Source organism: Myxine glutinosa, chromosome 1 (genome assembly GCF_964187855.1).
Source record: "Myxine glutinosa chromosome 1, kmMyxGlut1.1, whole genome shotgun sequence".
Taxonomy (NCBI): domain Eukaryota; kingdom Metazoa; phylum Chordata; class Myxini; order Myxiniformes; family Myxinidae; genus Myxine; species Myxine glutinosa.
In genome coordinates, this window is record NC_136261.1 from 102,079,926 (window position 1) to 102,106,036 (window position 26,111).

General features: G+C 44.0%; 1 protein-coding gene across 2 annotated transcripts in view; it reads right to left on the reverse strand.

Annotated features, from left to right (window-relative positions):
- DDX11 (DEAD/H-box helicase 11) overlaps window positions 1-26,111 on the reverse strand; it is a 172,491-nt gene that overhangs the window by 54,497 nt on the left and 91,883 nt on the right. For both annotated transcript variants that reach the window (XM_068116011.2, XM_068116002.2), the window contains exons 16-18: window positions 18,104-18,215; window positions 15,000-15,128; window positions 14,339-14,451 (exon numbers count right to left, since the gene is read on the reverse strand). In XM_068116011.2, the coding sequence (XP_067972112.2) occupies window positions 14,339-14,451; window positions 15,000-15,128; window positions 18,104-18,215 (354 nt within the window). The remainder of the gene's footprint in view (window positions 1-14,338; window positions 14,452-14,999; window positions 15,129-18,103; window positions 18,216-26,111) is intronic.

The window sequence follows — 26,111 nt, forward strand, 5'->3', positions numbered from 1 at the left end:
GGTCAACGTCGGGTGAAATCGGGTTTTAATCGGGGAGTAACTGTTCGGACGCGGTTAAATACACCACCGCTCGGTCCATATAACATCTAAAAGCCGCGTCTGTAACAATTGGTGTCGAGGAGTTGGATTCGAACCTGGGACTAAATTTGTTAGGCCCAAATTTTGGAACACCAATTGTACTATTAGAGTAACAATTGGTGTCGAGGAGTTGGATTCGAACCTGGGACTAAATTTGTTAGGCCCAAATTTTGGAACACCAATTGTACTATTAGAGTAACAATTGGTGTCGAGGAGGGAGATCGGACCCGAAGCGCGCTTAACGCGCTCAAAATTACAAGCTGCCGAAATTTATTTTGTTTTATAAAGCAAAACCCGAAGTTGGAGATCGCGCCATGGACAATCAAGGCGATCGGATGTCGGTGGGAGAGATAGACAGGGTGGAATCGACCCAGGACCTCGGGGAAATGTATGTGGAGGAAAGGGAGGAGGAGAAAAATGGCAATGTGGTTGCGGAGGTTTCAGACGCACAAAATGGCGCCCTCGCGCACGTGGTTGAGGAGGCCACGGTCGCGGAACCAATGAGCGCGACCCAAATGCAAGCCTTCATGACCCAATTCATGGTGGAAATGCAGAAAAATAACGATAGTGAGAAAATGGAAAGCAGAAAAATGGGGGCCCTTATGGACAGGCTAGAAGCCAAAATGGGACAAATGGGGAACCGGATGGATGCTCAGGGTGAGCGATTGGAGGGCCAAATGGGGGTAATGGGAAACCAAATGGGGGTAATGAGGGACGAAGCGAGGGGTACCGGTAAGGAGTTAGACAAGAAATTTGAGGGGTTAGACAATAATTTTAAGGAGTTAGACAAGAAATTTGAGGGGTTAGACAATGGGATAGAAGGGGTGAAAAATGGGTTAATGGGGGTAGAAAACAGAATGGCCGCTCAAGAGAATCAGTTAGAGGGGGTGAAAAATGGGTTAATGGGGTTAGAAAATAGGATGGAGGACAAATTGCGGGAAATGGGGGAACAATCCGCCCGGGAAATCGAACAGATGGGGAACCAGATGGAGGAAATACGAAGAGGGATGAGTGAGGAGGTCTCGGGGCTACGCGAGGAGGTAAAGCGAGGCGAAAAGCGTATCGAGAAAGAGGTGAGAAATAATACGGTAAAGTTACAGGGGGGAATAGAAGATCTGACGGAGGAGGTGGAGCAGCTGACAGAGGGACAAACTAAGTTAGTGGAGCAGGTTCAAAAGAACACGGCGGTACTAGGAGGGTTAAAGGCGACACAAAAAGAAATTAAAAACGAATTAATAGCGACGCAGAGGCAATGTCAGATGGTACGGGAGGAACTGACAATGAGGGTGGAGGAGGTGACAGAAGCAATGGAGACGAAGGACCGAGAGGTAAGGACGCACGTAGAAACGGTCACGGTAGCCTTAGAGGACGAACTTGAGGAGACGCACCGGGAAATAAAAGAGGTTAAACAAAAATTAGAGGAAGTGGGAGAAGAGGTGAGTGAAATTAAGAAGGGACGGACAGAAACTAAGAGAGAAATCCGGGAGGAGGTGATGGAATGTGTACAAGGTCTGTGTTCAAATCATGATGCGGTGCTCACTAACCAAATAAAAAGTTTGCAGGTGGCAGAGAAGGTGCGACGAGGTACGGAGGTGAGTGGCAATGTACATGATGTGAGGGGAGATTCAGTCGGCTTGGGGATTGGTTTGGATCCGGGTGTTCGTGAAAGGCCGTTGGTGAGGTGTGTGACAGGACAGGTGTGCGAAAAAAGGGGTGTGCGAGAATGTCCGACCATGGGGTGTGTGAGGAAAAAGTGCACGCCGAGGAGTGAGTGTGCCGTCAAGAGTGAATTGGTCAAAGCGCGTGTGCGAGGGAGCACAGGGAAGCGTGGTGTGGTGAGTGTTACGGAGGAAGTAACGAAAAAGTGTGCGCGGGAGGACGCGCGAGAAAGGTGTGTAACGGACGGGTGCATGGGGAAAGCGCATGCTGTCAAGAGTAAGGGAGAATGCATGCCTGTGGTGAGTGTTACGGAGGAAGTAACGAAGAAGTGTGCGCGGGAGGATGCGCGAGAAAGGTGTGTAACGGACGGGTGCATGGGGAAAGCGCATGCTGTCAAGAGTAAGGGTGAGTGCGCGACTGAGAGTGGAGGTGAGAGTAGTGAGAGTGAAACGGAGCGTGAGCTGGTTGTGATAGGTGAGCGAGGATGTACACCTGGGATGGAAGGATGCACACCTGGAATGGTAGAGCGTGAGTGGGAATGCACGCTGGAATTGGTAGTGAGACACGTGGTTGGGTGTGCGGGTGAGAGCACACCTGTGATTGTCACAAAGGAGGTGACCGAGGAGGGGGCGCGAAGCGGTGTATTGGTGAGGTGTGCGAGCAACGAATGTGTGCCAAAGTGTTCGGTGGTCAGGTGTGTGACCAAGTCGGTGAGCGGAGTGAGTGTACCGAGGTGTGAAAGAAAAGGTACGAGGAGAATGGGAACGGCTGCATGTATGAGCAAGAAAGAGGTAGCGTATGCATGTAAGCCTGCAGGTGAAGCGTCGACGGTAACCGGGTTAAAGGTTAGGTCGACTTTTGGCCGGATCGGGCCCTCGGTGCGTGCCGGGCTTCGCGTGCCGCGAGAACCAGCGGAGATCCGAGCCACGGCGGGTTCGAAAGGACCGCCGTGCGCGATCCACGCTGGGCCTCGCGTGGAGCGGCCGCGTCCGGGCTCCACAAGGCGGAGCGGGCAGCTCGATAGGAAGGGTCGTCATGGCGACCACTTTCTATTGAGACGTGCCGGCAGGTCGAGATCGGGACATTGGATGGCTCCACGCCGAAGTGGTGCATGGGATCTCGGCCCGGGTAAGCCTCCGTCCCTGCCCCGAATGCGGGACGTATCCAGCCGCTGGCAAAAAAAAAAAAAAAAAAACGACCCGCGTTCATTGCTCGGCTGTACGAAGCCGGGCTGTAGATGTGAATTGGCGCACCGAGAGGATGTAATAAGTAGACGGGTGATGTGAATTGGCGCACCGAGAGGATGTAATAAGTAGACGGGTGATGGTGATAGTGATAGTAGTGATTTGAAACGAAATTTAGAAAAGTGAATAGAATTGGCAGTAAATGGAAAATTTTTGAATTGTTGGATTTGGACGAGCGAAATTGGTAGTGAGAGACCCCCGATGTGGTGGGATGGCAAATCCACCATCCCTCACAGGTGGGGGCAAATGCGCTATAGTTTATGGGGTGGCTATGACAACCGAGCCAGGGAGGGCTTGGATAATGATAGGGATCGAGAAGAGATTGACATTAGGTAACGTTAAGTTTAGTTAGTGACTGATACCTGTAGTGGGGACGCAGGTAGATTAGTGTGGATTATAATGACGTGGGAGCGCAATAGTTTAAAGGGACGACTGGGAAGCGCAAGTTTCAGAGGGGAGAAGTTAGCTGAGATGATGCCGTGTGTGTGAGGATTGAACAGGTGAGAATTGAACAGGTGTGATTGCACAGGTGTGCAACTGAACAGGTGTGTGGAGCAGTGTATGAGGGAGTAGTGGTGATTGCGTGTTGTGTTGACCAAATGGTCCAGGAAGAAAGGAGGGTGCAGGTGGCACCAGGTATGATTGCACAGGTGTGCAACGACAGGTGAATGAAAGACAGGTGTATGGAATAAATGGTATGGAGTATTGGAATGGATGGTCGTGGAGTGAGTATGGTGGAAATTGTGGAGTGGAGTGGATGGCGCGAAGGTGTGAATGGGGGAAGAGTGGACCCCCATCACGGATACCCGGGGCGGGTAGAGTAAGTGTTAGGTAGAGGGTACAGGTAAATTGTGGTTTGGATATTGGCATCTGTGGTGCGGGTGACAGAATGGTATGTGGATGGGTGCGTTGGTGTTGTGGAAATGGCTGGGCGTGTAGCCTGTTAGTGTGTGTAGTTGGTTTGGGCACTCCACCACTGTAAGGATGTCGGCCAGGTGAGGCCGCAGGTGGGCTCTGGGAGCCGGTAGTAGTTGTTGTGGATGGGGCCCGAGGATCCGGAGGACGGACCCGGGTAGCCCAGTGCCAGAGGGCACCAGTGGGGTGACAGATCCAAGAGGGGTTTTCCCCAGTTAGTTAGGTTAGGGTGAGGAGCAGGTAAGCTCAGGTGGCAACTACAGTGGTGGAGGTGTGCAGGTGGGTAGACCTGCTGGGAGAGCTACACGTCGCAGCCCAGAAATTGTGCGAGGGCACCGGGAGATGAATCGGGGGAGTGAGACCCCAAATTGAGGAGCACCACAGTTTGGTCAATGGGAATTTGGTTTTTAGAACCAATAGTGTAAGTGGCCAATGGATTGGCAGGGGAAAGACCCCGGGTAGTGTAAAGTGTGTTAAAGTCATTTAGAGGATAGTTAGGATGAAGGATCTCCTCGCACCATCTGCACCCACTCACCGGAGGTGACAGGTAACTCCACACCATGCCATGTTTTGATTATTTTTTATGATGCAAATGTTTGGATTGTGAGACGCATCATGACGTGGGTGTGACATTGTGCTTTGATGTTCCATCTCTGCCTCCTTATGAGGATTGATGATGAATTTGGTGATGGCAAATTTTGAAGTAGAGGGATTGTGGTGACGAATTTGGTATAAGGGAAATATGGGGAAGACGTGACAGTAGTGACGAATTTGTAAATGGGTAGATTTTGTAAATATGGGGTAAGAGCAAGGGTAGTGTAGGTGACAGGGGGGTGACGTACGGTAGGGACGAGCTTTCTCACTTCGCCCTCCGTACGCATTTCACCTTGCATTGCCTTGTTTGACGTGTACCCTTGTGACCTTACCCCTCGCTCAATTGTCTTTCTTTTGTCTCCCACATGACCTGTGCGCCATTGGGTGCCGAGGGGAGCGTGCGTGAGGTGGCCATTGTGCGCCCGAGATTCCCAGAACCAGCACGCATTGCGTTGATGTACCACTTTATGGACCGCTGTTCGGCGGCCAAGTACCACTTGATGGACCCCAGGTTCTGGGGCAGAGCACCTCTGTTGGAGACCGGCCATAGTGGCCAGGGAATCTTGCTTGCGGACCTCGGTAAGGTGGCACCTATGCCAAACAGGTGGACCACCCTTAGTTGGCCCCTGAGGCCCTAAATAATAATAAAAAAAACGAACACAAGTTGTGCTTTTTATTATGTCCAAATAGGCCGCATGAAGCCAGAAGACGTCAGGAAGAACATCGGCCCAGCAGACAAGGAGAAGACCACCACCAGTTGTTTTGTTGTGTTTATTATGAACCATGGTGACTGCGCACCGAGTGGTGCTTTGTGGTGCTTGTGGTGCTTTTGGGTGCTTTGGTGGTATTGGTACTGGTGCATCGATGCAATGCGTGCTGTCTCCTCCCTCCCAACAGGAATTTCTTTCTCTTGTTCCCTAAAAAGAAAAGAAAAAAACACACAGGTCCTGGGTTGCGTTGTAAATAAGAAATCACGTCATTGTAAATAATGCTCCCCACCGTAAATGTATAGTTTCAGAATAATTCCGTAATTCGGTTAACTGTGGGCTTGAGTCTGTTAGACAGGATGCAATGCAATAGGGGGACATACTTATTTGTGTTTTAAAATTGTCACACTCAGGGTCAGGTTAATTGTAGAGGGAATTACACCTACATGTCACACTCAGTTAAGTCTAGTAGGCCCGAGGACGTGCCTGAAGAAAGGAGGGTGCAGTGTAACGATTTTGAGAAGTGTAACGGGTTTTGAGAAGTGTAACGGGTTTTGAGGAGTGTAACAATTTTGGAGGAAGGGTAACGGATGTGAAGAGTATGGTTTTGGTATGGTAACATCCTGGTAATGTAAATAATGGTCGCAGCCGTCCTCCTAATTAATTTCATAGAACATACACGCAGGTCACGATATATCTTTTAAATAGTGTATTTCCTTATTCCATGTAGGCTAAGTATGTGTTTTCCACTAGATTGACTTTGCATTGTATCAAACAAAATAAGCGTAGGCCCTTCCAATTTCCCCAAAACCTCCCTTCCAATTGCCTTCCGCATTTTGGCTGGTTTTCTTCAAACCACCATTGGCCACGAGGTAAGGTTGGAGAAGAAAGGCGTGGCTCCACCTCGTCAGAAGAGGGCAGGAGTGAACCGGCCCTAACAGCCAATCAACACCGCGGTGAGTGACCCGGTAGGCGTGCCCTCGGAGCCGGCGGCTTAATTCCGCCGGAGGTGATAAAAGCGACTGCAGGGGACTGCTTTAGCAGTCCAGATGAGAGATGACTGGAGAGGAGCAACGAGGCTGCACCAAAGAGAGGCCTTGAGAGATACGCTGGGGGATGACCTGGAAGAGGAGCGCAATCCACCGCAAGCCCTACCTACCTACCTACCTGCCTGCCTGCAATACCCCCCTGTCGTTGGAGAGACGCGCTGAACGGAGGGAGACGGCTCCACCCCAGGAAGAGGAGCAGGTGTGCCGAGCCAGCGCGTGACGGCCGCGGATACGCGACGGAGGTTTTCCCGCCAAAACCGCGAGGGGTGCTGCGGCCTCCGACCTTGCCTTCCTCCACGCGTCCACCTCAGCTATTCCTTCCTGCAATATCCACCGTGTGAGTGTGAACGTCCTGTCCTACTCGTTTGTCTTGGGGATTAAGTAAATGAAATAGAATAAGTTAACAATGCACTGTGTGACTGCTCTTTTCCATCTATTGCTGTAAATAATATTGGTCGCTCTAAAATATTGCTTGTGTGTGTATAATAAATCTGTTCTTCCTCCGTATTCTTCTTCTTCTTTTTCATTCTCTTGCGATCGCTTTAGAGATTTCCCGATTGAATATCCGTGGGGCGATCTGGTCAACGTCGGGTGAAATCGGGTTTTAATCGGGGAGTAACTGTTCGGACGCGGTTAAATACACCACCGCTCGGTCCATATAACATCTAAAAGCCGCGTCTGTAACAATATATATATATACATATATATATATATATATATATAGACATACCCACAGTAGAGTGTTAGCATTGTGTGACACAGGTCAATAAAATTGAAAATGCATCAGCAGTATCTGTACATACTTTATATGAAATTAGGACCGATACTGTTAATACATTTTATTGCGTGAAGATAGTGGCTATGCTGTGTGGGTAAGGAAGGTTTTTTTTCAACATAACACATAGAGATAACGTATAGGACATTGACATTTATTATGTGTTCATTTTTTATGAATACTGCAGAAGTTGAGGTTATTGACCATGTCTGGAAAAAGCTATTCAAGTCAACTATAAATTACCATGAAAACATGTTGATTTGCGAAAAAGCTTGTCTGTCCATGATACTTTCTCCTCAAAAGGACGGAAACGAACGGTACATTTGACAGTAACATTAGATATCACGAATAGTTCCACTAAAGTAGTTAACACACACCAAACATGAAACAAAAGGAAACTTCTTAGGCTGGTTTGATTTAATTCAGAACTTAAAAGTTCTTATTCACTTTTCCTTAAAGTCCAATTCCAATGGAACTTAAAAGTTTTCCCTTCGTCTTGTGTGAATCACTTGTCCTTGAAGCGTGTTTCTTGAGGCCTTTCCACTCATCGAAAACTTTTTCTAGTTTGCTCATGCAATGTTGCTCGAGCCTGGTTGGAATATGAGCTTTATCCCAGAAAGCCATCACTGCTCGACAAGACTCCCTTAATACGTCCCGGACTGTCAGTTTATTTTCATGGTGAAGGTAGAAGAAATGCCCGAATGCTTGCCTATATGAGGGAAGCTTGCATTCCTTCACCTCATCCACCGTTGTTCGTAGCAAGTATACCTGTTTGCGGGTATCCATCTGTAGAAAGATTAAGTAGAATATGATTTCTATGTAAGACCAATCACTGCGAAATCTGGGAGATGACTGACGTGTTGCAATTTTTTTTTTTCTTTTGTGCGTAGAAATATCAATATTTTTTTGGGAAGCAGGAATGATATTAAAAGAACAGCGTTTTGATGTGGTTTAGGGAGTTGAAAGGAGAACAAGCGTTACGCCTAGGTCCCCGTCGGTGAAGTGATGTGAGTTGACAAAGTGGAAGACGCAGAAAACATGCTATGATATGATATTTCGCTCACAAGGTTCAGACATATATATGGTGGTGGCCATCTTGGAGTTTGACGTGGCGACCCAATTTACAATAGCGGTCTTCCTTATGCCGAGATACACCCACACACTAAATTGGAAGTTGGTACTTCGCTTATTTTTCAAGATATTAATCTCACAAGGTTCAGACAAACATGGCGGCGGCCATCTTGGAATTTGACGTGGCGACCCAATTTTAAAAAGCCTTCTTGCTTGTGCCTAGATACACCCACACACCAGATGAGAAGTTGGTACTTCGCTTATTTTTCAAGATATTTCGCTCACAAGGTTCAGACATATATATGGTGGCGGCCATCTTGGATTTTGACGTGGCGACCCAATTTACAATAGCGGTCTTCCTTATGCCGAGATGCACCCACACACCAAATTAGACGTTGGTACTTCGCTTATCTTTCAGGATATTCATCTCACAACATTCAGACATACATGGCGGCGGCCATCTTGGATTTTGACGTGGCGACCCAATTTTAAACAGCGTTCTTCCTTATGCCGAGATACACCCACACGCCAAATTAGAAGTTGGTACTTCGCTTATTTTTCAAGATATTCATCTCACAGGGTTCGGACATACATGGCGGCGGCCGTCTTGGATTTTGACATGGCGACCCAATTTTCAATAGCCTTCTTCCTTATGCCTAGATACACCCACACACCAGATTAGACGTTGGTACTTCGCTTATTTTTCAAGATATTTCGCTCACAAGGTTCAGACATATATATGGTGGCGGCCATCTTGGATTTTGACGTGGCGACCCAATTTTCAATATCCTTCTTCCTTATGGTGAGATACACCCACACACCAAATTAGAAGTTGGTACTTCGCTTATTTTTCAAGATATTCATCTCACAAGGTTCGGACATACATCACGGCGGCCATCTTGGATTTTGACGTGGCGACCCAATAGATACACCCACACACCAGATTAGACGTTGGTACTTCGCTTATTGTTCGAGATATTTCGCTCACAAGTTTCAGACATATATATGGTGGTGGCCATCTTGGATTTTGACGTGGCAACCCAATTTTCAATAGCGTTCGTCCTTATGCCGAGATACACCAACACACCAGATTAGAAGTTGGTACTTCGCTTATTTTTCAAGATATTCATCTCACAAGGTTTTTTTTTTTGTTTACTGAATTTGCTGGGGGGGGGGGGGGGGGCAAGGCCAGAGAGGAGTCGGTAGAAGACCGAAAGACCACCAACCTGCCTGCAGTGAGTGAGTGAAAGGCCCTTGGAGTTAGCTTCATCGCGGGAGATTCCAATGATTCTGAACGCTTTGGTTTCAACAGCGTGAAGACGAGCTAGGTGTGAGGCAGGAGCACCAGACCAGAGGGGAGAGCAGTATTCCATAGAGCTGCGGATGAAAGCCTTGTATGTGGTGAGCTCGTGAAAGAGCTAACATTTATTTCACAAACAAATCAACCAGACAAACAAAATATACAAAAAGAGGGAGCGGAAGACAAGATGGGGAGAGAAGGGGAAGCACACAACCACAACATTTGAGAGCAGGGAGAAGTGTGGGAGGGAGAGGGCTTGGGGGGAGGAGGCGTGGGAAGGGGGGGGGGGGGAGAGGTATAAAATTGGGGGGAGGAGGCATGGGAAGGGGGGGGGGGGGGAGAGGTATAAAACACAAGGGGACCGAAATTAGCGGGGGTAGAAAAGATCAAGGTTTTGGATGGGGGAGGATAAGAGATGGTGGTGAACAGCTGTTTTAAAGACCTGGAGGGTGGAATGGGATTGAAGAGAGTGAGGGAGTTTGTTCCAGAGGCAGGAGAAAAGAGGAATGAAGGAGTGAAGGCGAGCAGAAAGTCTTGATTTTGGCAGTTTAACCATAAGAGTCCACTCTCTGCCGCTCCATTCCTCTTCCCTCAGATCGGCAGTCTGCAGCCTCCTCACTCTCTGAAGACCTGGACAAAATCACAGACTGGTCAAACAAGTGGAACATGTCTTTCAATCCTGCCAAATCTCACTCTCTTACTATGTCTCTCCGAAAAGATCGACTGGACAACCTCCCATCTACTTTCTCAACAATCCTCTCCAAGAAGTTGTGTCACTCAAGCTTTTGGGTCTCACTATCTGCCATGATCTTTCTTGGGAAAACCACATTTCCAAGCTGGCCTCCAAAGCCAGTCGCCGACTGGGCAATCCTCCGTCGTGCGAAGTCCTTCCTCGGCACACCTGAGCTCCTCACCACATACAAGGCTTTCATCCGCAGCTCAATGGAATACTGTTCTCCCCTATGGGCTGGTGCTCCTGCCTCACACCTGGCTCGGCTTCACGCTGTTGAATCCAAAGCTTTCAAAATCATTGGAATCTCCCACGATGAAGCTATCTCTGAGGGCCTTTCACTCACTCACCGCAGGCAGGTAGGTGGTCTTTCTGTCTTCTACCGACTCCTCTCCGGCCTTGCTCCCCCAGCTCTCTCTGTGCTCTGTCCCCCAAATATTCCTACAGGTCGCACAAGATCTGCCAGCAACCCTCTGATGGTTAAACTGCCGAAATCTCGGCTCTCTGCTCACCTTCACTCTTTCATTCCTCTTTTCTCCCGCCTGTGGAACAAACTCCCACACTCCCTTCAATCCCTCTCCTCCCTCCAGGTCTTTAAAACAGCTGTTCACCACCATCTCTTATCTTCCCCCATCCATAACCTTGATCTTTTCTACCCCCACTAATTCACCCCAGATCCACCTTGTTTGAAATTCCAACTTATTTCCTGGAAATCCTGGCAGTGTCCATATGTTTATACCTCTCCCACCCCCCCCCCCTTCACATGCCTCCCCCCCTTCACATGCCTCCCCCCCTTCACATGCCTCCCCCCCAAAGCCCTCTCCCTCCCACAGATCTCTCGATGTCTCCATGTCTCTCGGTCCCTGCTCTCAAATGTTGTGTTTGTGTCCTTCCCCCCTCTCTCCCCATCTTGTCTACCGCTCCCGATGTTATTTGTTTTATGTGTCTGTTTGTCTTTCTGTGTGATTAATGTTCGCTCTTTCACGAGCCTCGATCTTGTATACAAAAAAAAAAAAAAAAAAAAAAAAAAGAGGGTTGCAGGCAGATCTTGTGCGACCTGTAGGAATATTTGGGGGACAGAGCCCAGAGAGAGCTGGGGGGGCAAGGCCAGAGAGGAGTCGGTAGAAGACGGAAAGACCACCAACCTGCCTGCAGTGAGTGAGTGAAAGGCCCTTGGAGTTAGCTTCATCGCGGGAGATTCCAATGATTCTGAACGCTTTGGTTTCAACAGCGTGAAGACGAGCTGGGTGTGAGGCAGGAGCACCAGACCAGAGGGGAGAGCAGTATTCCATAGAGCTGTGGATGAAAGCCTTGTATGTGGTGAGGAGCTCAGGTGTGCCAAGGAAGGACTTCGCACGACGGAGGATGCCCAGTCGGCGACTGGCTTTGGAGGCCAGATTTGAAATGTGGTTTTCCCAGGAAAGATCATGGCAAATAGTGAGACCCAAAAGCTTGCGTGATAGAACTTCTTGGAGAGGATTATTCAGAAAGTGGATGGGAGGGTTGTCCAGTCGGTCTTTTCGGAGAGACATCGTAAGAGTGTGAGATTTATCAGGATTGAAAGAGATGTTAAGCGAAAGGTTCAGACATACATGGTGGCGGCCATCTTGGATTTTGACGTGGCGACCCAATTTTCAATCGTGTTCGTCCTTATGCCGAGATACACCCACACACCAAATTAGACGTTGGTACTTCGCTTTTTTTTCAAGATATTCATCTCACAAGGTTCAGACATACATGGTGGCGGCCATCTTGGATTTTGACGTGGGTTGCACCCACACACCAAATTTGAATGCGGTCCTTCGCTTACGCACGCACGCCCGCACACACGCACGCACGGACGGACGGACGGACACACGGACGGAGGGGAAAGCCATCGTCCCCCTTTCGCTCCGCTATGCGACGGGGGACAACAATTGAGAGAAGAGGAACGGACGCTGGATAAGGAAAAATGATAAGGCTTAGGGAAATGGATGACCGGAAAAACTGAAGAAGAAGCCCGCAGAGACGTCGATAATTTTATACATGCAGAATGTAGAATTGTAGAATCTATATGTTCTATATATGTAGAATTGTAGAACATATTATGTTCATTGGTCATTCATTCGTATTTATAAAAAATATGAACAAATAATAGTTTTATTTAAATTTTAAAAATCTGATTGGAATACAAAAATCTGATTTTTAAATTAAAAAAATAAATAATAATAATAATAATAATTTGGACCCCGGGGGTGACCTTTTAAAGTTATTCAATCCAAATGATTTTTCAGTCACAAAGTTTTTACTACTAATCGAATAGATTCCCGGGGTGAGAGTATGAAAAATCCAAACTTTACATTTTAGTGACACCCTAATAAATAAATAAATAAAAAAAAATATATATATATATATATATATACATATATATATATATATATACATATATATATATATATATACATATATATATATATATATATATATATATATATATATTTCTTTTTTTTCTTTTTTTGTATACTTAATCGAGGCTCGTGAACGAGCTAACATTTATTTCACAAACAAATCAACCAGACAAACAAAATATACAAAAAGAGGGAGCGGAAGACAAGATGGGGAGAGAAGGGGAAGCACACAACCACAACATTTGAGAGCAGGGAGAAGTGTGGGAGGGAGAAGGCTTGGGGGGAGGAGGCATGGGAAGGTGGGGGGGGCGGGGGAGAGGTATAAAACACAAGGAGACCAAAGACTTCCAGGACAGAAGTTGGTATTTCAAAAAAAAGTGTAGGATTTTGGGTGAAATTAGCGGGGGTAGAAAAGATCAAGGTTTTGGATGGGGGAAGATAAGAGATGGTGGTGAACAACTGTTTTAAAGGCCTGGAGGGTGGAGTGGGATTGAAGAGAGTGAGGGAGTTTGTTCCAGAGGCGGGAGAAAAGAGGAATGAAGGAGTGAAGGTGAGCAGAAATTCTTGATTTTGGCAGTTTAACCATAAGAGGGTTGCAGGCAGATCTTGTGCGACCTGTAGGAATATTTGGGGGACAGAGCCCAGAGAGAGCTGGGGGGGCAAGGCCAGAGAGGAGTCGGTAGAAGACGGAAAGACCACCAACCCGCCTGCGGTGAGTGAGTGAAAGGCCCTTGGAGTAGGCTTCATCGCGGGAGATTCCAATGATTCTGAATGCTTTGGTTTCAACAGCGTGAAGACGAGCTAGGTGTGAGGCAGGAGCACCAGACCAGAGGGGAGAGCAGTATTCCATAGAATGGAATGGAATTGAATGGAATAGTCGGAAGAAGACAGAAAGACCACCTACCTGCCCAGAGGGGAGAGCAGTCTTCTTCCTCAAAGTCATGGTGGCACCTTGTCAAGTCTGTCTCTGGTGTATGCTCCTCCTCCATCCCATCCCTCAGCTCAATGGTATTACAGCAGAATCTGCCTGAGATAAAGCAGAATGTCTAAATTCTGTCTTGGCCTCCACTCCAAGTCTCGTGTTCCCAACTCATCCAGTTCTCCCCCATCTTATCACAACATACGCACTGCTAACTAGACTGTGTCCTTCTCAATCGAGAAGGTCGAGAAAGTTCTGCCCATCCTAGACCCTGCTGCAGCGACAGACCCAGGTAGCTCAGTGTCCGTGTTCTCAAATCCTGTTATGCCGTTCTTGCTTCCCCTCTATCTGACCTATTCAGTTTGTCCTTTTGCCTCCACCTCTCTGCATGGAAGTCAACAACCATCACTCCCAAAGACAAGAGGGTGCAAAACAGATTCTACCAAAGATAAGCTAGTGAACAGGAGCAAGTTATTCTTGGACTACAGAACCATGGTGAATTTGTGCAGTCTTAGTTGTTACAATACCTCCACTTCACTTTACCTTCAGTTGCGTCAACATATCACACCCGGAGAAGTCACGTGTTTCTGGAAGTTTTAAAATAATATGCTTAAGATTCGTATTATTATTACCGCTATTAACGATAATCCCAATGAAGCCCTTATATACCACTCATGAGTAAGAAATAACGCCGTCGAGAATGCATCCCCATATAAACAATGGTACAATACCCCCCTTTTGGTGCATTTTTGCTTAGAGCTTTCACCAGGAACACAACCTGAGTGCTAGACGAGGTATTACTGTACACAAATAAATCAGATATTATATTTTGCATGTGAATATAACCAAGTGGCAATGCTGAGAGGTAACTTTGAAAATAAAATAAAAAAGGATGGATGGATGCACATACAGGTTGCATAGTACCACCAGCGATGATCAACGAGCGGCAATCCTGCACGATGTCAGCAAAATGAACTGCTGGATTAAGCATCATGAACCGAAGAGAGCTGCAAGCTACAGTGCCTGCAGAAGAGGAACAATTGAGATGTGCAGCAGTGGTGTCCATTATAGGATGCTGCTTTTAAAATCAAATTCTACAATTGGGTGGTCTCATTAATGGTCATATTCAAAAACAATTGTAGCACGAGTGGAAGTTAAAAGAGATTTTGTGATGTGTAATTAGAAAGTGGATAAGTTTTAAAATATGTTAAAAAGTGGAAGAATGATGGGTGGTTTGTGTGTAGCCACACAGCTGCTGGTTGCATCATTTTCAGTGGGCGTGTCTGCCGCTAATGCAATGCCTCTCTATAACCAGTTATCTGGTATACATTTTACCGACGTCGGAAGGATGACAGGCTGAGTCAGCCCCACCTGGCGTTAATTCAACGGGATTCAAACTCAGGACCTTAGGATCCCAAGCCTGCCGCCCTAACCATTAGAGCAACACCAGGTGATGGAAGAATGATGAAAATAAGGTGATAAAATAAATAATCCAATGTGGAGGAAGGAAAAAAAAAGAGAAGAATACAACTCATAAAAGCAGGAAAAACATCTCCAAAATTGTCACCCACCCTCTTTAGTGAACACCACCCTTCCATTGGTGTCAGCATTGGTGAGAGCAAACAAGAAGGACTCCACTCGACCAAGGGGAGAGCCATGAACTCTGTTGTTGTCATTCAGGTTTGCCAATGGTTGTGAAGCTGGAGAGGAGGCAGTTAACACGACTTGCTATTTACTTTTCCAACCAAATCAAAGCTCATTGCAAAGCTAAAATACCGAGAAAGGGTTTTATGGTCAATGGTGGGAAAAAGCTCCATCTTATCCTTGCATGCATGAGGTTTGATGGAATACAAGCAAATATAGAGGAATTAAATTGAAGATTTATGGAGATCACCAAAAAAAAATGATGGGATAAAATGACAAATAAGGAGTTGATGCTAAAGGTCCCCCACCTTTTGGGTGGTATGAGGAATAGATCTGTGTAATATGAAAGCTAAATCTTGAACGACTTTTTAAAATATATCATGTACACAAGCCAAGTTACTGAGATTGTTGCCATGGCAACAGTATTCAGCCAATCACAGCCATAATTTAACTAGGTTGGAATCATGGCATGAAGAATATATACCTGCAATACGAAAGCTAAAAGTTAAAAGGATTTTGAAATATCACGTACACAAAAGTACATGGACAGATGATCGATCGATTGTAGCTCATTTTAATATCCTCTGTCTCTGACCTCATCGGAGGGTGGGGGACAATTAGGAAGTTTGCTCCTAAAGAAGAGGATAAACAAACAAACAAAAAAAACCACAGATCAGCTGACTACCATCCAAACCAGAATGGGCAAAAAATACTAATTCGCTTCATTGCAAGAGATACCCAATATACTCATAATCTTCAATTCCACAGCATCAAAAGGGTCATATATGGTGTACAATGGTGACAGGGGTGCCATTAAACTACCAGGGTTTAAGCTGTTATTCATAAAATATGAATAAAAGTTCAATCTGATGAATATTTTATTGTAATCGACCAAAAGTTGGAGCAAACCGATTAAATTATGAGCCAATTAAAGTCAACCATTAAAGTTTTGCATTTTTATTTGCAGCTATTTTCTCAACATTCACAAAGAAATGTCATCTGATTTTTATGATTCCTCTGAAATAAAAAAGGTTAATAGGGAGTTCAAGGAAGCAGAAGGACAAACAGAAGACCAAGAAAGGAGATTTTATTTGTTTGGCAAGTTAAATTTAGATTTGGCAAAAAAAATTTGGCCCAAATTTGCCAAATTTTCAATCCAGCTCTCACCATGACTAAAATGCTTAGGCTTGAAATCAGGTTTTAGCACAGTGTGCAAAAAAGGGAGACTTTAGGAGAGAATTTATGGAGAAGTACAGATCATGGACACCAACACATTGAAGGGAAAGTTGTGTAACCAGACATGACATCAAACAATTTTCCAAAGGCTGATGTTCAGGTGACATCTCAAATAAGATTGGTAAATTTCTGCTGCATCTCTTCTTGTCCAGCTCTATGCCGGTTTGTTAATGTCGCTTATTCACTGTTAGTCCCAAAACTTGATGCCAACTGAAACTTTGTGTTCAATGCAAATTCACCTTTATGAAAAAGAAAATCTTGTTCAAATAACCAATTTATACACAATATACCTTTGATATAAACTAATAGTGAGTATGTCCGGTTGTCCGCCCTTTTCCTTCAAAACCACTGAAATTCTTCGAGGGACACTTTAAAAAAAAATGGTTATAAACTCTTGTTAAATGGTGTTCCACGCTTCTTCCAAGACCTTTCAAAGATCATAGAAGTTGCTGGAATTATTTTTTACTTTTTCTTTGTTCAAATGGTTCTATACAGGTTCAATTATATTGAGATCTGGGCTTTGGGAGGGCCATTGGGGGTTGAAGGACTCCAGATTCCTTTTTCCTTTGCAAATGCTTTACTTATTCCAGCGTTATCTTCATGAGTATTTTGGATCATTATATTGCTGAGGTTTGAACCAACAAGTCTTGCACCACTGGATATAGCACGATGGATTAAAATTTGTTTGTACCTTGCTGCAATCAATAGAACGTCAATTTAATCAATTTTCCAACACCATAGATATGCACCCCAAAACTTGAATTGGACCTCCTCCATGCTTAATTAATAGTTTCGAGCAAGGCTGTAAATAAGTTTCATTTTTTGGTCGTCTCACATACTGTCTTCATCAGATCCAAATAACTGATACTTGGACTCATTTGGCCAAAGCACCCTTGACCATTGTTTCAGAGTCCAATTTTTAATGTTCCTGTGCATATTTTAGCCTTTTAGTCTTGTCCCCCTTAACAGAGGTTTTCTTTCTGCAACACATCCTTTAAATCCTGATTTCAAAAGTGACCGTTGACTTGATGGACAACGACAGCTGAGCCTTCTACCAGTTTTGTTGTCAATTCAATGCTTGTCTTCATTCTTTTCCTCAAGGATATAATCTTCAAGTATTAATTTGATCATCCTTGTTAGACACCATTTTTGGTCTTCCAGTGCTGGGTTTGTCAATTAGAGATAATGTTTCTCTGTACTGCAGTTGTTGATTGTCCTTCAGATCTCAGACTTTGAAAATCAAATGATGCAAGCTATTTTTACTCAATATCTTTCCTTCATTATAGAGAAACACATTTCTTTGATGATCTTCCACTGAAATGTTAGCCATTTTGTTTCAATCTGAGAGATAATCCCGATAGATCTGTGTTCTACATTGCAAAAGCTATATGGATGCGTGGAGAGGAACACCTGATGTTAATGTTGAGGAACAGTCAACGAGTCATCAATTAGATTTGATTGGTAAATGATGGATTCGCTGGGTACAACACTTCATATTAGCTGCTCATGTAAAGTTCACTTTGAATTGTTGTGAATTGTGATCACTACTTTTTGAAGATTCTGACCAATGTGAATTAAAAATTGCTAAATGACGAGCTTAGTTTCTTCTTACCCAAACTAAGCTGTATTAACAACGGTCAACATTGTTATAATAGTAGAAAACACTGGTGCAGGCTTTAAGTAAATAGTTTATGCTCATAACATCTATGCAGTATATTGCAACTCCCAAATGGGTCAGGGTTTTCCACAGCAGTGTACATATCGAATTAATGGAAGACATGGTTCCAAAACGTACCTGAATCACAGCAGCCTTTTTTCATGCTAACAGACTGTAGGAAGCCTGAGAGGGCAGCTGAGCTCTCTCTCTTCACCGTAAGAGGTTGGTACATTTCAACAAAACCAAAAAGCTATTAAAAATAGAAGGAGAGAGGACATCACATCTCTTTAATGGTTTGTGTATATACTACAGTCACGTGAAAAAGTAAGTACACCCCATGTAAAGTTTTGACTTTTTCAACATATTTCAACATACAACTATTTGATCTTCATTTCAACTTCATTTCAATCAGGTGTCATGTCATAGAATAATGTCGCAGGAGTGGCTCTTGGGTCGCGGTCGTCCGAGGTCTTATAGACGCCGCACAGCGGTTTAAATGAGCATCACACCTGGGTTCAACTTTGATCCATTTTCACTACAATATACATACATACATACATACATATATATATGTATGTGTGTGTGTGTGTGTGTGTATATATATATATATACACATATATATATATATATATATATATATATACATATATATATATACATACATACATACACACAGTCACGTGAAAAAGTAAGTACACCCCATGTAAAGTTTTGACTTTTTCAACATATTTCAACATACAGCTATTTGATCTTCATTTCAACAATATTGATAGATAAAGGTGATATAATATAACAAATATCATGACACATTTACATTCTGTAGTCCATTGTATAATTTAAATAAACAGAAATGTAAATTTCACATGTGGAAAAAGTAAGTACACCCTTGGCTCTAATAGGTGGTATTGCCCCTTTTGGCAGAAACAATCTCAAGTAGGCGTTTCTTATAACTGTTTACCAGTCTCTGACATCGACTGGGAGAAATTTTTGCCCACTCCTCCATGCAGAATTCTTTCAGCTGTGCGATGTTTGAGGGGTTTCTTGCATGCACAGCTCATTTCAAATCCCCCCACAACATCTCGATGGGATTTAGATCCAGGCTTTGACTTGGCCATTTCAGAACCCTCCATTTCTTTCTTTTCAGCCATTCCTTGGTGGATTTACCGGTATGTTTAGGGTCATTGTCATGTTGCAAGGTCCATATTCGGTTGAGCTTCAACTTACCGACAGATGGCCTCACATTATCCTCAAGCACCCTCTGGTACAATGAAGAATTCATAGTGGATTCTATGATGTTGAGCTGCCTAGGCCCTGATGCAGCAAAGCTGCCCCAAACCATAATATTTCCACCACCATGCTTTGGAGTTGGTATCAGGTTATAAAAAAAAATAACCACCTTTAGAGGCCATTTTTCCCCGCAAAGCGGGGGTTGGCCTTTTTCGGGAACCGTGGTTGTTGTTGTTTTTCGGTCCCCTTTTTGAAGTAATGTTTTACGGCCGGATGCCCTTCCTGACGCCAACCCTTTTTGCCGCCTTTAATGACAAACAGGGAATTACCAGTGAACTGGTACTCAATTAGCCGACCTCGGAAGGATGACAGGCTGAGTCAACCCCCCTGGCGTTAATTCAGCAATCCACCAGGATTCGAACCCAGGATCCTAGGATCCTAAGCCAGCACCCTAGCCACTAGCCCAACACCAGGGATATATCATCAGGATATAATATCAGGTTCTTGTGGTCAAATGCTGTCTTTGGTTTTCGCCAAACATGTCTTCTGGTACTGTGACCAAATAGCTCTACCTTTGACTCATCTGTCCAGAGCACATTGTCCCAGAAGTGCTGGTCTTTGCCTAGGTCCAGAGCACATTCCAACCTGAACATTCCAATCCGGATTCCGCTCCAACCACAGTACTGAAACTGCTCTCCTCAAAATCACCAACGACCTTCTCCTCTCCTCTGACGCTGGCAACCTCAACATTCTCGTCCTCCTCGACCTCAGCGCTGCCTTTGACACCATCGATCACACTATCCTCCTCACCCGACTTGAATCCACCTTTAACGTCACCGGCACTGCCCTCTCTTGGATTAAATCATACCTCTCTGACAGATGCCAGTTCATCTCCATCAATAACTGCAAATCCCCCACTGCTCCCCTCCCCCAAGGTGTCCCCCAAGGTTCAGTTCTTGGCCCCCTCCTCTTCATCCTTTACCTGTCCCCGCTCGGTCACTTAATCCGCCGTCATGGTCTCCAATTCCACTGCTTCGCCGATGACATCCAGCTTTTCATCTCCACCAAGTCCGTCTCCACCGACACCCACTCTATCCTGACAAACTGCATCACTGAAATAAAATCCTGGCTTCAAATCAACTTCCTCAAGCTTAACTGTGATAAATCTGAAATAATCATCATTGGCCCAAAAACGCTCACAAAATCCACCCATAACTTTGCCCTCAACATCGACGGTATCCCAGTATCCACCTCCCCTCACATCCGGAATCTTGGCGTCATCTTTGACCAAACCCTTTCCTTCGACAAATACACTAAACAGATCACAAAGTCAGCCTTCTTTCACCTGAAAAACATTGCCCGTCTCCGCTCATCCCTCTCCTCCACGGCTGCAGAAACCCTCATCCACGCCTTCATCACCTCCCGTCTGGACTACTGCAATAGCCTCCTCTATGGTTCACCCTCAAAAATCACCAATAAACTCCAATACATTCAGAACTCCGCTGCCCGTCTACTCACTCATTCCCGGACCCGTGACCACATCACCCCCGTCCTTTACAAGCTTCACTGGCTCCCCATCCCCCAGAGAATCCAGTACAAAATCCTCCTCTTGACATACAAAGCCCTCCATAACCTGGCCCCATCCTACCTGGCTGACCTCCTCTCCAGACACACTCCCACCCGCAACCTCCGCTCTGCTGGTACCAACCTCCTGACCCCCTCCATCCGGACCAAATTCAGATCCTGGGGGGACAGGGCCTTCTCCATCGCTGCTCCCACCCTCTGGAACTCACTACCTCACACCATCAGAGACTCCTCCTCACTCACCACATTCAAAACATCACTAAAGACCCACCTGTTCAACGCTGCATTCAACATTCAACCCACAGCATTTAACCCCTGACTATCTCTTCTCCTTCTCCCTCCTTTTGCTTTAAATATTTCCCTATTGATTCTTGTCTTTTTGCAATTGTTGTTTTCATGTATTGTTATGCATTATGTTTTCCACTCTGTCAAAGCGCCTTTGGGCTTCTGGAAAAGCGCTATACAAAATAAATGAATTATTATTATTATTATTATAGGTGTTCATTGGCAAACTTTAGTCTTGCCCTGATGTTCTTTCTGGACAGCAAAGGTTTCCTCCTGGCACACCTCCCATTTAGATCAAATTTGTGCAGCCTCTTTCTCATGGTAGACTCGTGCACTTTGACATCAACAATGGCAAGAGCTACCTGTAGGTCCCGTGATGACATTCTGGGGTTCTTAGAGACTTCTTTCAGCATCTTGCGGTCTGCTCTCGGGCTGAACTTGCTGGGGCGGCCTGGCCTGAACAAGTTGGCAGTTGCTTGGAATCTTCTCCACTTGGAGATGATCTTCCGGACAGTCGAATGATTGATTTCAAATTGTTTGGAGATCTTTTTAAATCCCTTCCCAGACTCGTAGGCATCTATAACCTTCTTTCTGAAGGCCTCAGAGAGCTCTTTTGATCTCGGCATGGTGATTCCGCACACTTCAACAACAAAGAGCAAACCAAACTAAATGTCTGAGGTTTAAATAAGACAGGTTCCTCCAAGATCCTCTCTAACGATGTTCTAATCATTTGCACCTGAGCTGGTGCACCTGATTCAAATTTTAGGTATTTGAAGCAGTGATAAATGTAGGGGTGTACTTACTTTTTCGACATGCGAAATTTGCATTTATGTTTATTTAAATTATACAATGGACTACAAAATGTAAATGTTTCATGATATTTGTTATTTTATATCACCTTTATCTATCAATATTGTTGAAATGAAGATCAAATAGCTGTATGTTGAAATATGTTGAAAAAGTCAAAACTTTACATGGGGTGTATTTACTTTTTCACGTGACTGTATATCTATCTATATATATATATAGCATGAGAGCAGAATGGCTAACTTGATGCATGTATGCATTTTCAGCAGCAGAATGGTCAGAGTTGTTTTGAGCCCACTGATAAACGATGGCCTGAACTGGCCAATGCACTCCTCAAAACTTAATGCCAAGAGCTTTTCAATGCATAAAAAGGGATACCGCCCACTTCCTAAGTTATGTGGAAAGTTATATCAGGGGTTGTGAATTTGAACTTCTCCCCAAATCAGGTGTCAAGCTTATTTAACCACAGGTGGCCTTTCATTTGTCACATTTTACTGACCGAACAAAAGCTGTGAAAATGCCTCAATGAATGTGGGCAAATAAAGACATTATATGGTCATGTCATGGAAATCAAGGGATGGAAGAATGTAGGAACAAATAATTCCACTAAATCCATCCCAGCACTGTCTAAAAAGACCTGCTTTCTATGACCGATTAAAACAAGAGCATCTCATTGTTTGAAAAATTACAATCCGATTCCCATGTATCTATTATTTTTCTTCTTTCGTATGCAGCACAGGGCTGCAGGTAGCATCATTGGCTGATGGCACGGTTGTGCTGCTGATGCAGTGCAGTGCCTCTATTACCAGTACACTGGTACTCATTTCGTGACCTTTTTTTTTTTATTTCACACCATATTTTGATTTTATTTTATTACCGGCCAGGGACACCAGTTATGTCAACTATTGTTCCCATGACCATCTGAAGGGTCATTTATTACTAAATTTGAAAATTTGATTTTTTTTGCTAACGAGTCACTTGTAACTTATTTTTTTTTTCTCTTTCACGTTGGAGTTTCCTTAATCCCTGCCCACATGTACACACAAGATACGCCATGACGTATGACCCATGAGGTATAGTGAGGACAGCCTTGTGAGGGAAAAAAGCAAAGAAGGCGCTGGCACTCAAGGGATCTGGACAGAAGGGTAAATGTGGTGAGAGGCCTCAGCGAGTGTGTTGGGCTGGCAGGATAGCCTCGAAGTACATACACTGGATTTGAATCCCGAACCAGCTACATCCAAACTGTCATCCCGATGTTTCACAGTCAGACAAATTCATCAATGTGTGTCGTCCCTCAGATGAACGTTAAACTGGGTGTCCCGTCTGCCGGCATTAGTTGGTGGACATTAAAGATCCCATTATGTTCTTCAGAACGAGTAAGGGAGCTCAGCTCTTCTGCTGAGCTCGCTGGGGAAGGGCTCCTTCATATACCCCTCCCCCCCCACAACCCCCCGCCCTCCCATATAAATTCCTGATTATGCTAGTGCCTTTGGGGTGCTAGTATTGACTTTTGACCCTGGGCACCACAAACCCTAACTACGCCACTGATATAGGGTGATAACGGTGACATAATCAGTGAATTGGTATTCCAGCCTAATTGGTTGAATCAAAATCCTGAAGATTTAAATCTGCAAAATCTTAAAATCTGAAGATCTACGACCCGATGTGAGAGAAGAATTAAATTTACAACGTCATCGGTCACGTGTTCTGGCTGCCATATTGGATTGAAAATAAAAACGTTTAAAAAATGTTCTTCTCCAGAACCACTTAATATAACAGATCCATGCAAAACTTCATACATATGATCGATTAGCCATGGGGAATATGGTTTGAATATTTCTTTTCATATTCACCTTCATTGATGCAATTTCACCTTAATATGCACAACAGTGGTCATGAAATATCCTAATAATTAATCAATAAAGCTACAGATAATGGCAATGTACGTAGTATGTGACATAATAGGATGCATGGATGATACGGGTATATAGGCAATAATATCAATAGGCCATAGTATCAATAATATCAATAATATCAATAATATCAATAGTAGCATGTTCAATTTATCGATGGTATTTTTGTTCAGAATTGTGTGCAAGGCAAGACTATGCGCTCTATGTGTGCCATTCTCGTTACCATCGCCAGAGGAGAGGGTATTGCATTTGAGTCTGTTTGTTTGTTTGTCCGCACAGAATAAATATGATTTTCTCTGCAACTGTTGATCCGATTGACAGGAAATTTTTAACATAGGTGCAACTCCACCTGTATAATTTTTTAATGATAATTATGACGTCATAGGTCACGTGGTTCGGCCGCCATCTTGGAAAAATCGAAAAAAAATCGAAAAACTTTGCACTTATATATCTCGGAAAGCGCTGAATATAAAAAATTGAGACATGGCTCATTGTAAAGAACTCTCCATGGGGAATAAAATATGTTAATGATGATGTCATAGGTGCCTCCATTATGACGTCATAATTCAACAAGTACAAAACTTCATCCAATCAAGATGAAATGTCTTGAGTGCCATGTCGGCATAAGCTGGTGGAGAAAGGAAAAAATTATGACGTCATCGGTCACGTGGTTCGGCCGCCATCTTGGAAAAACCGAAAAACTTTGCACCTCTATCTCTGAAAGCACTGAATAGAAAAAATTGAGACATGGCTCATTGTAAAGAACTCTCCATGGGGAAGAAAATATGTTAATGATGATGTCATAGGTGCCTCCATTATGACGTCATAATTCAACAAGTACAAAACTTCATCCAATCAAGATGAAATGTCTTGAGTGCCATGTCGGCATAAACTGGTGGAGAAAGGAAAAAATTATGACGTCATCGGTCACGTGGTTCGGCCGCCATCTTGGAAAAACCGAAAAACTTTGCACCTCTATCTCTGAAAGCACTGAATAGAAAAAATTGAGACATGGCTCATTGTAAAGAACTCTCCATGGGGAAGAAAATATGTTAATGATGATGTCATAGGTGCCTCCATTAGGACGTCATAATTCGACAAGTACAAAACTTCATCCGATCTAAGATGAAATTTCTTAAGCATAATCTAGGAATAAATTAGTTTAGGGAAAAAATAATGATGACGTCATCGGTCACGTGGTTTGGCCGCCATATTTGTTTTAACACAAAAGCCTTAAAAACCACTGAAAATACATCCTGGCGAGGGTTTGCAATCTCTGATTGCTCTTTTTCTTGTTTCGGATTGCAACCCAATTAACAGAAAACACCTTTTTCATTATAACTTGAATAGTTTTCTTCCAATTTTCATGATATAGAGTTTTATGGATAGATTGTAGATGTGGACACATGTTTTTAATTTACACTCTATCGCTAAATGTTTACGGTCAAATGGCAGTCCAAAAATAATATGGCCATCTTTAGATTACTGGCAATTTACACTATCGCTTACCCTTGTCAATCGCAGATATCGAGTTATGTTTGGACATCATATTAAGAACTCAATGCAAATACTTTATGTAATTTAAAGCATCTTATCAATAAGAGGATTTTTTTTTTTACCTTTAAATAATAGGCTAACAGACATTAACTGTTAGTCCCAATATTTTTCTATCCAAAATATAAACTTCCTTTGATGTCTTCTTCATTTTAAAGTCTCAGTGTTGCTGAAGCTCCTCTAGAAATGTTGTATAAAAAGCTCAAACCATATGAAATCTCAAATCTATCCACACTTTGATAATCAGAAAAGTATTATTGAAACAAATATTTAAATAAGCAGAAAAACTGCCATATATAAGAAGATCACTGCCAAGTTTCATGCTTGTATCACAATTTTAAAAATAAAAAAAACACCTTTAGAGGCCATTTTTCCCCGCAAGGCGGGGGTTGGCCTTTTTCGGGGACCATGGTTGTTGTTGTTTTTTGGTCCCCTTTTTGAAGCAATGTTTTACGGCCGGATGCCCTTCCTGCCGCCAACCCTTTTTGTCGCCTTTTTACGACAAACAGGGAATTACCAGTGAACTGGTACTCAATTTGCCGACCTCGGAAGGATGACAGGCTGAGTCAACCCCCCTGGCGTTAATTCAGCGATCGACCGGGATTCGAACCTAGGATCCTAGGATCTTCTTCACAATGTGAATGATTATTTGTGTTAGCTGCCTAGCTATATGTACTATGACTATTGTATGTAGTATGTCATGTTTGAATCATTGCCAACATTAAATATAGTGTGAAAAGGATGCTCATGTCCTATTTTGAATATCATGCATGACA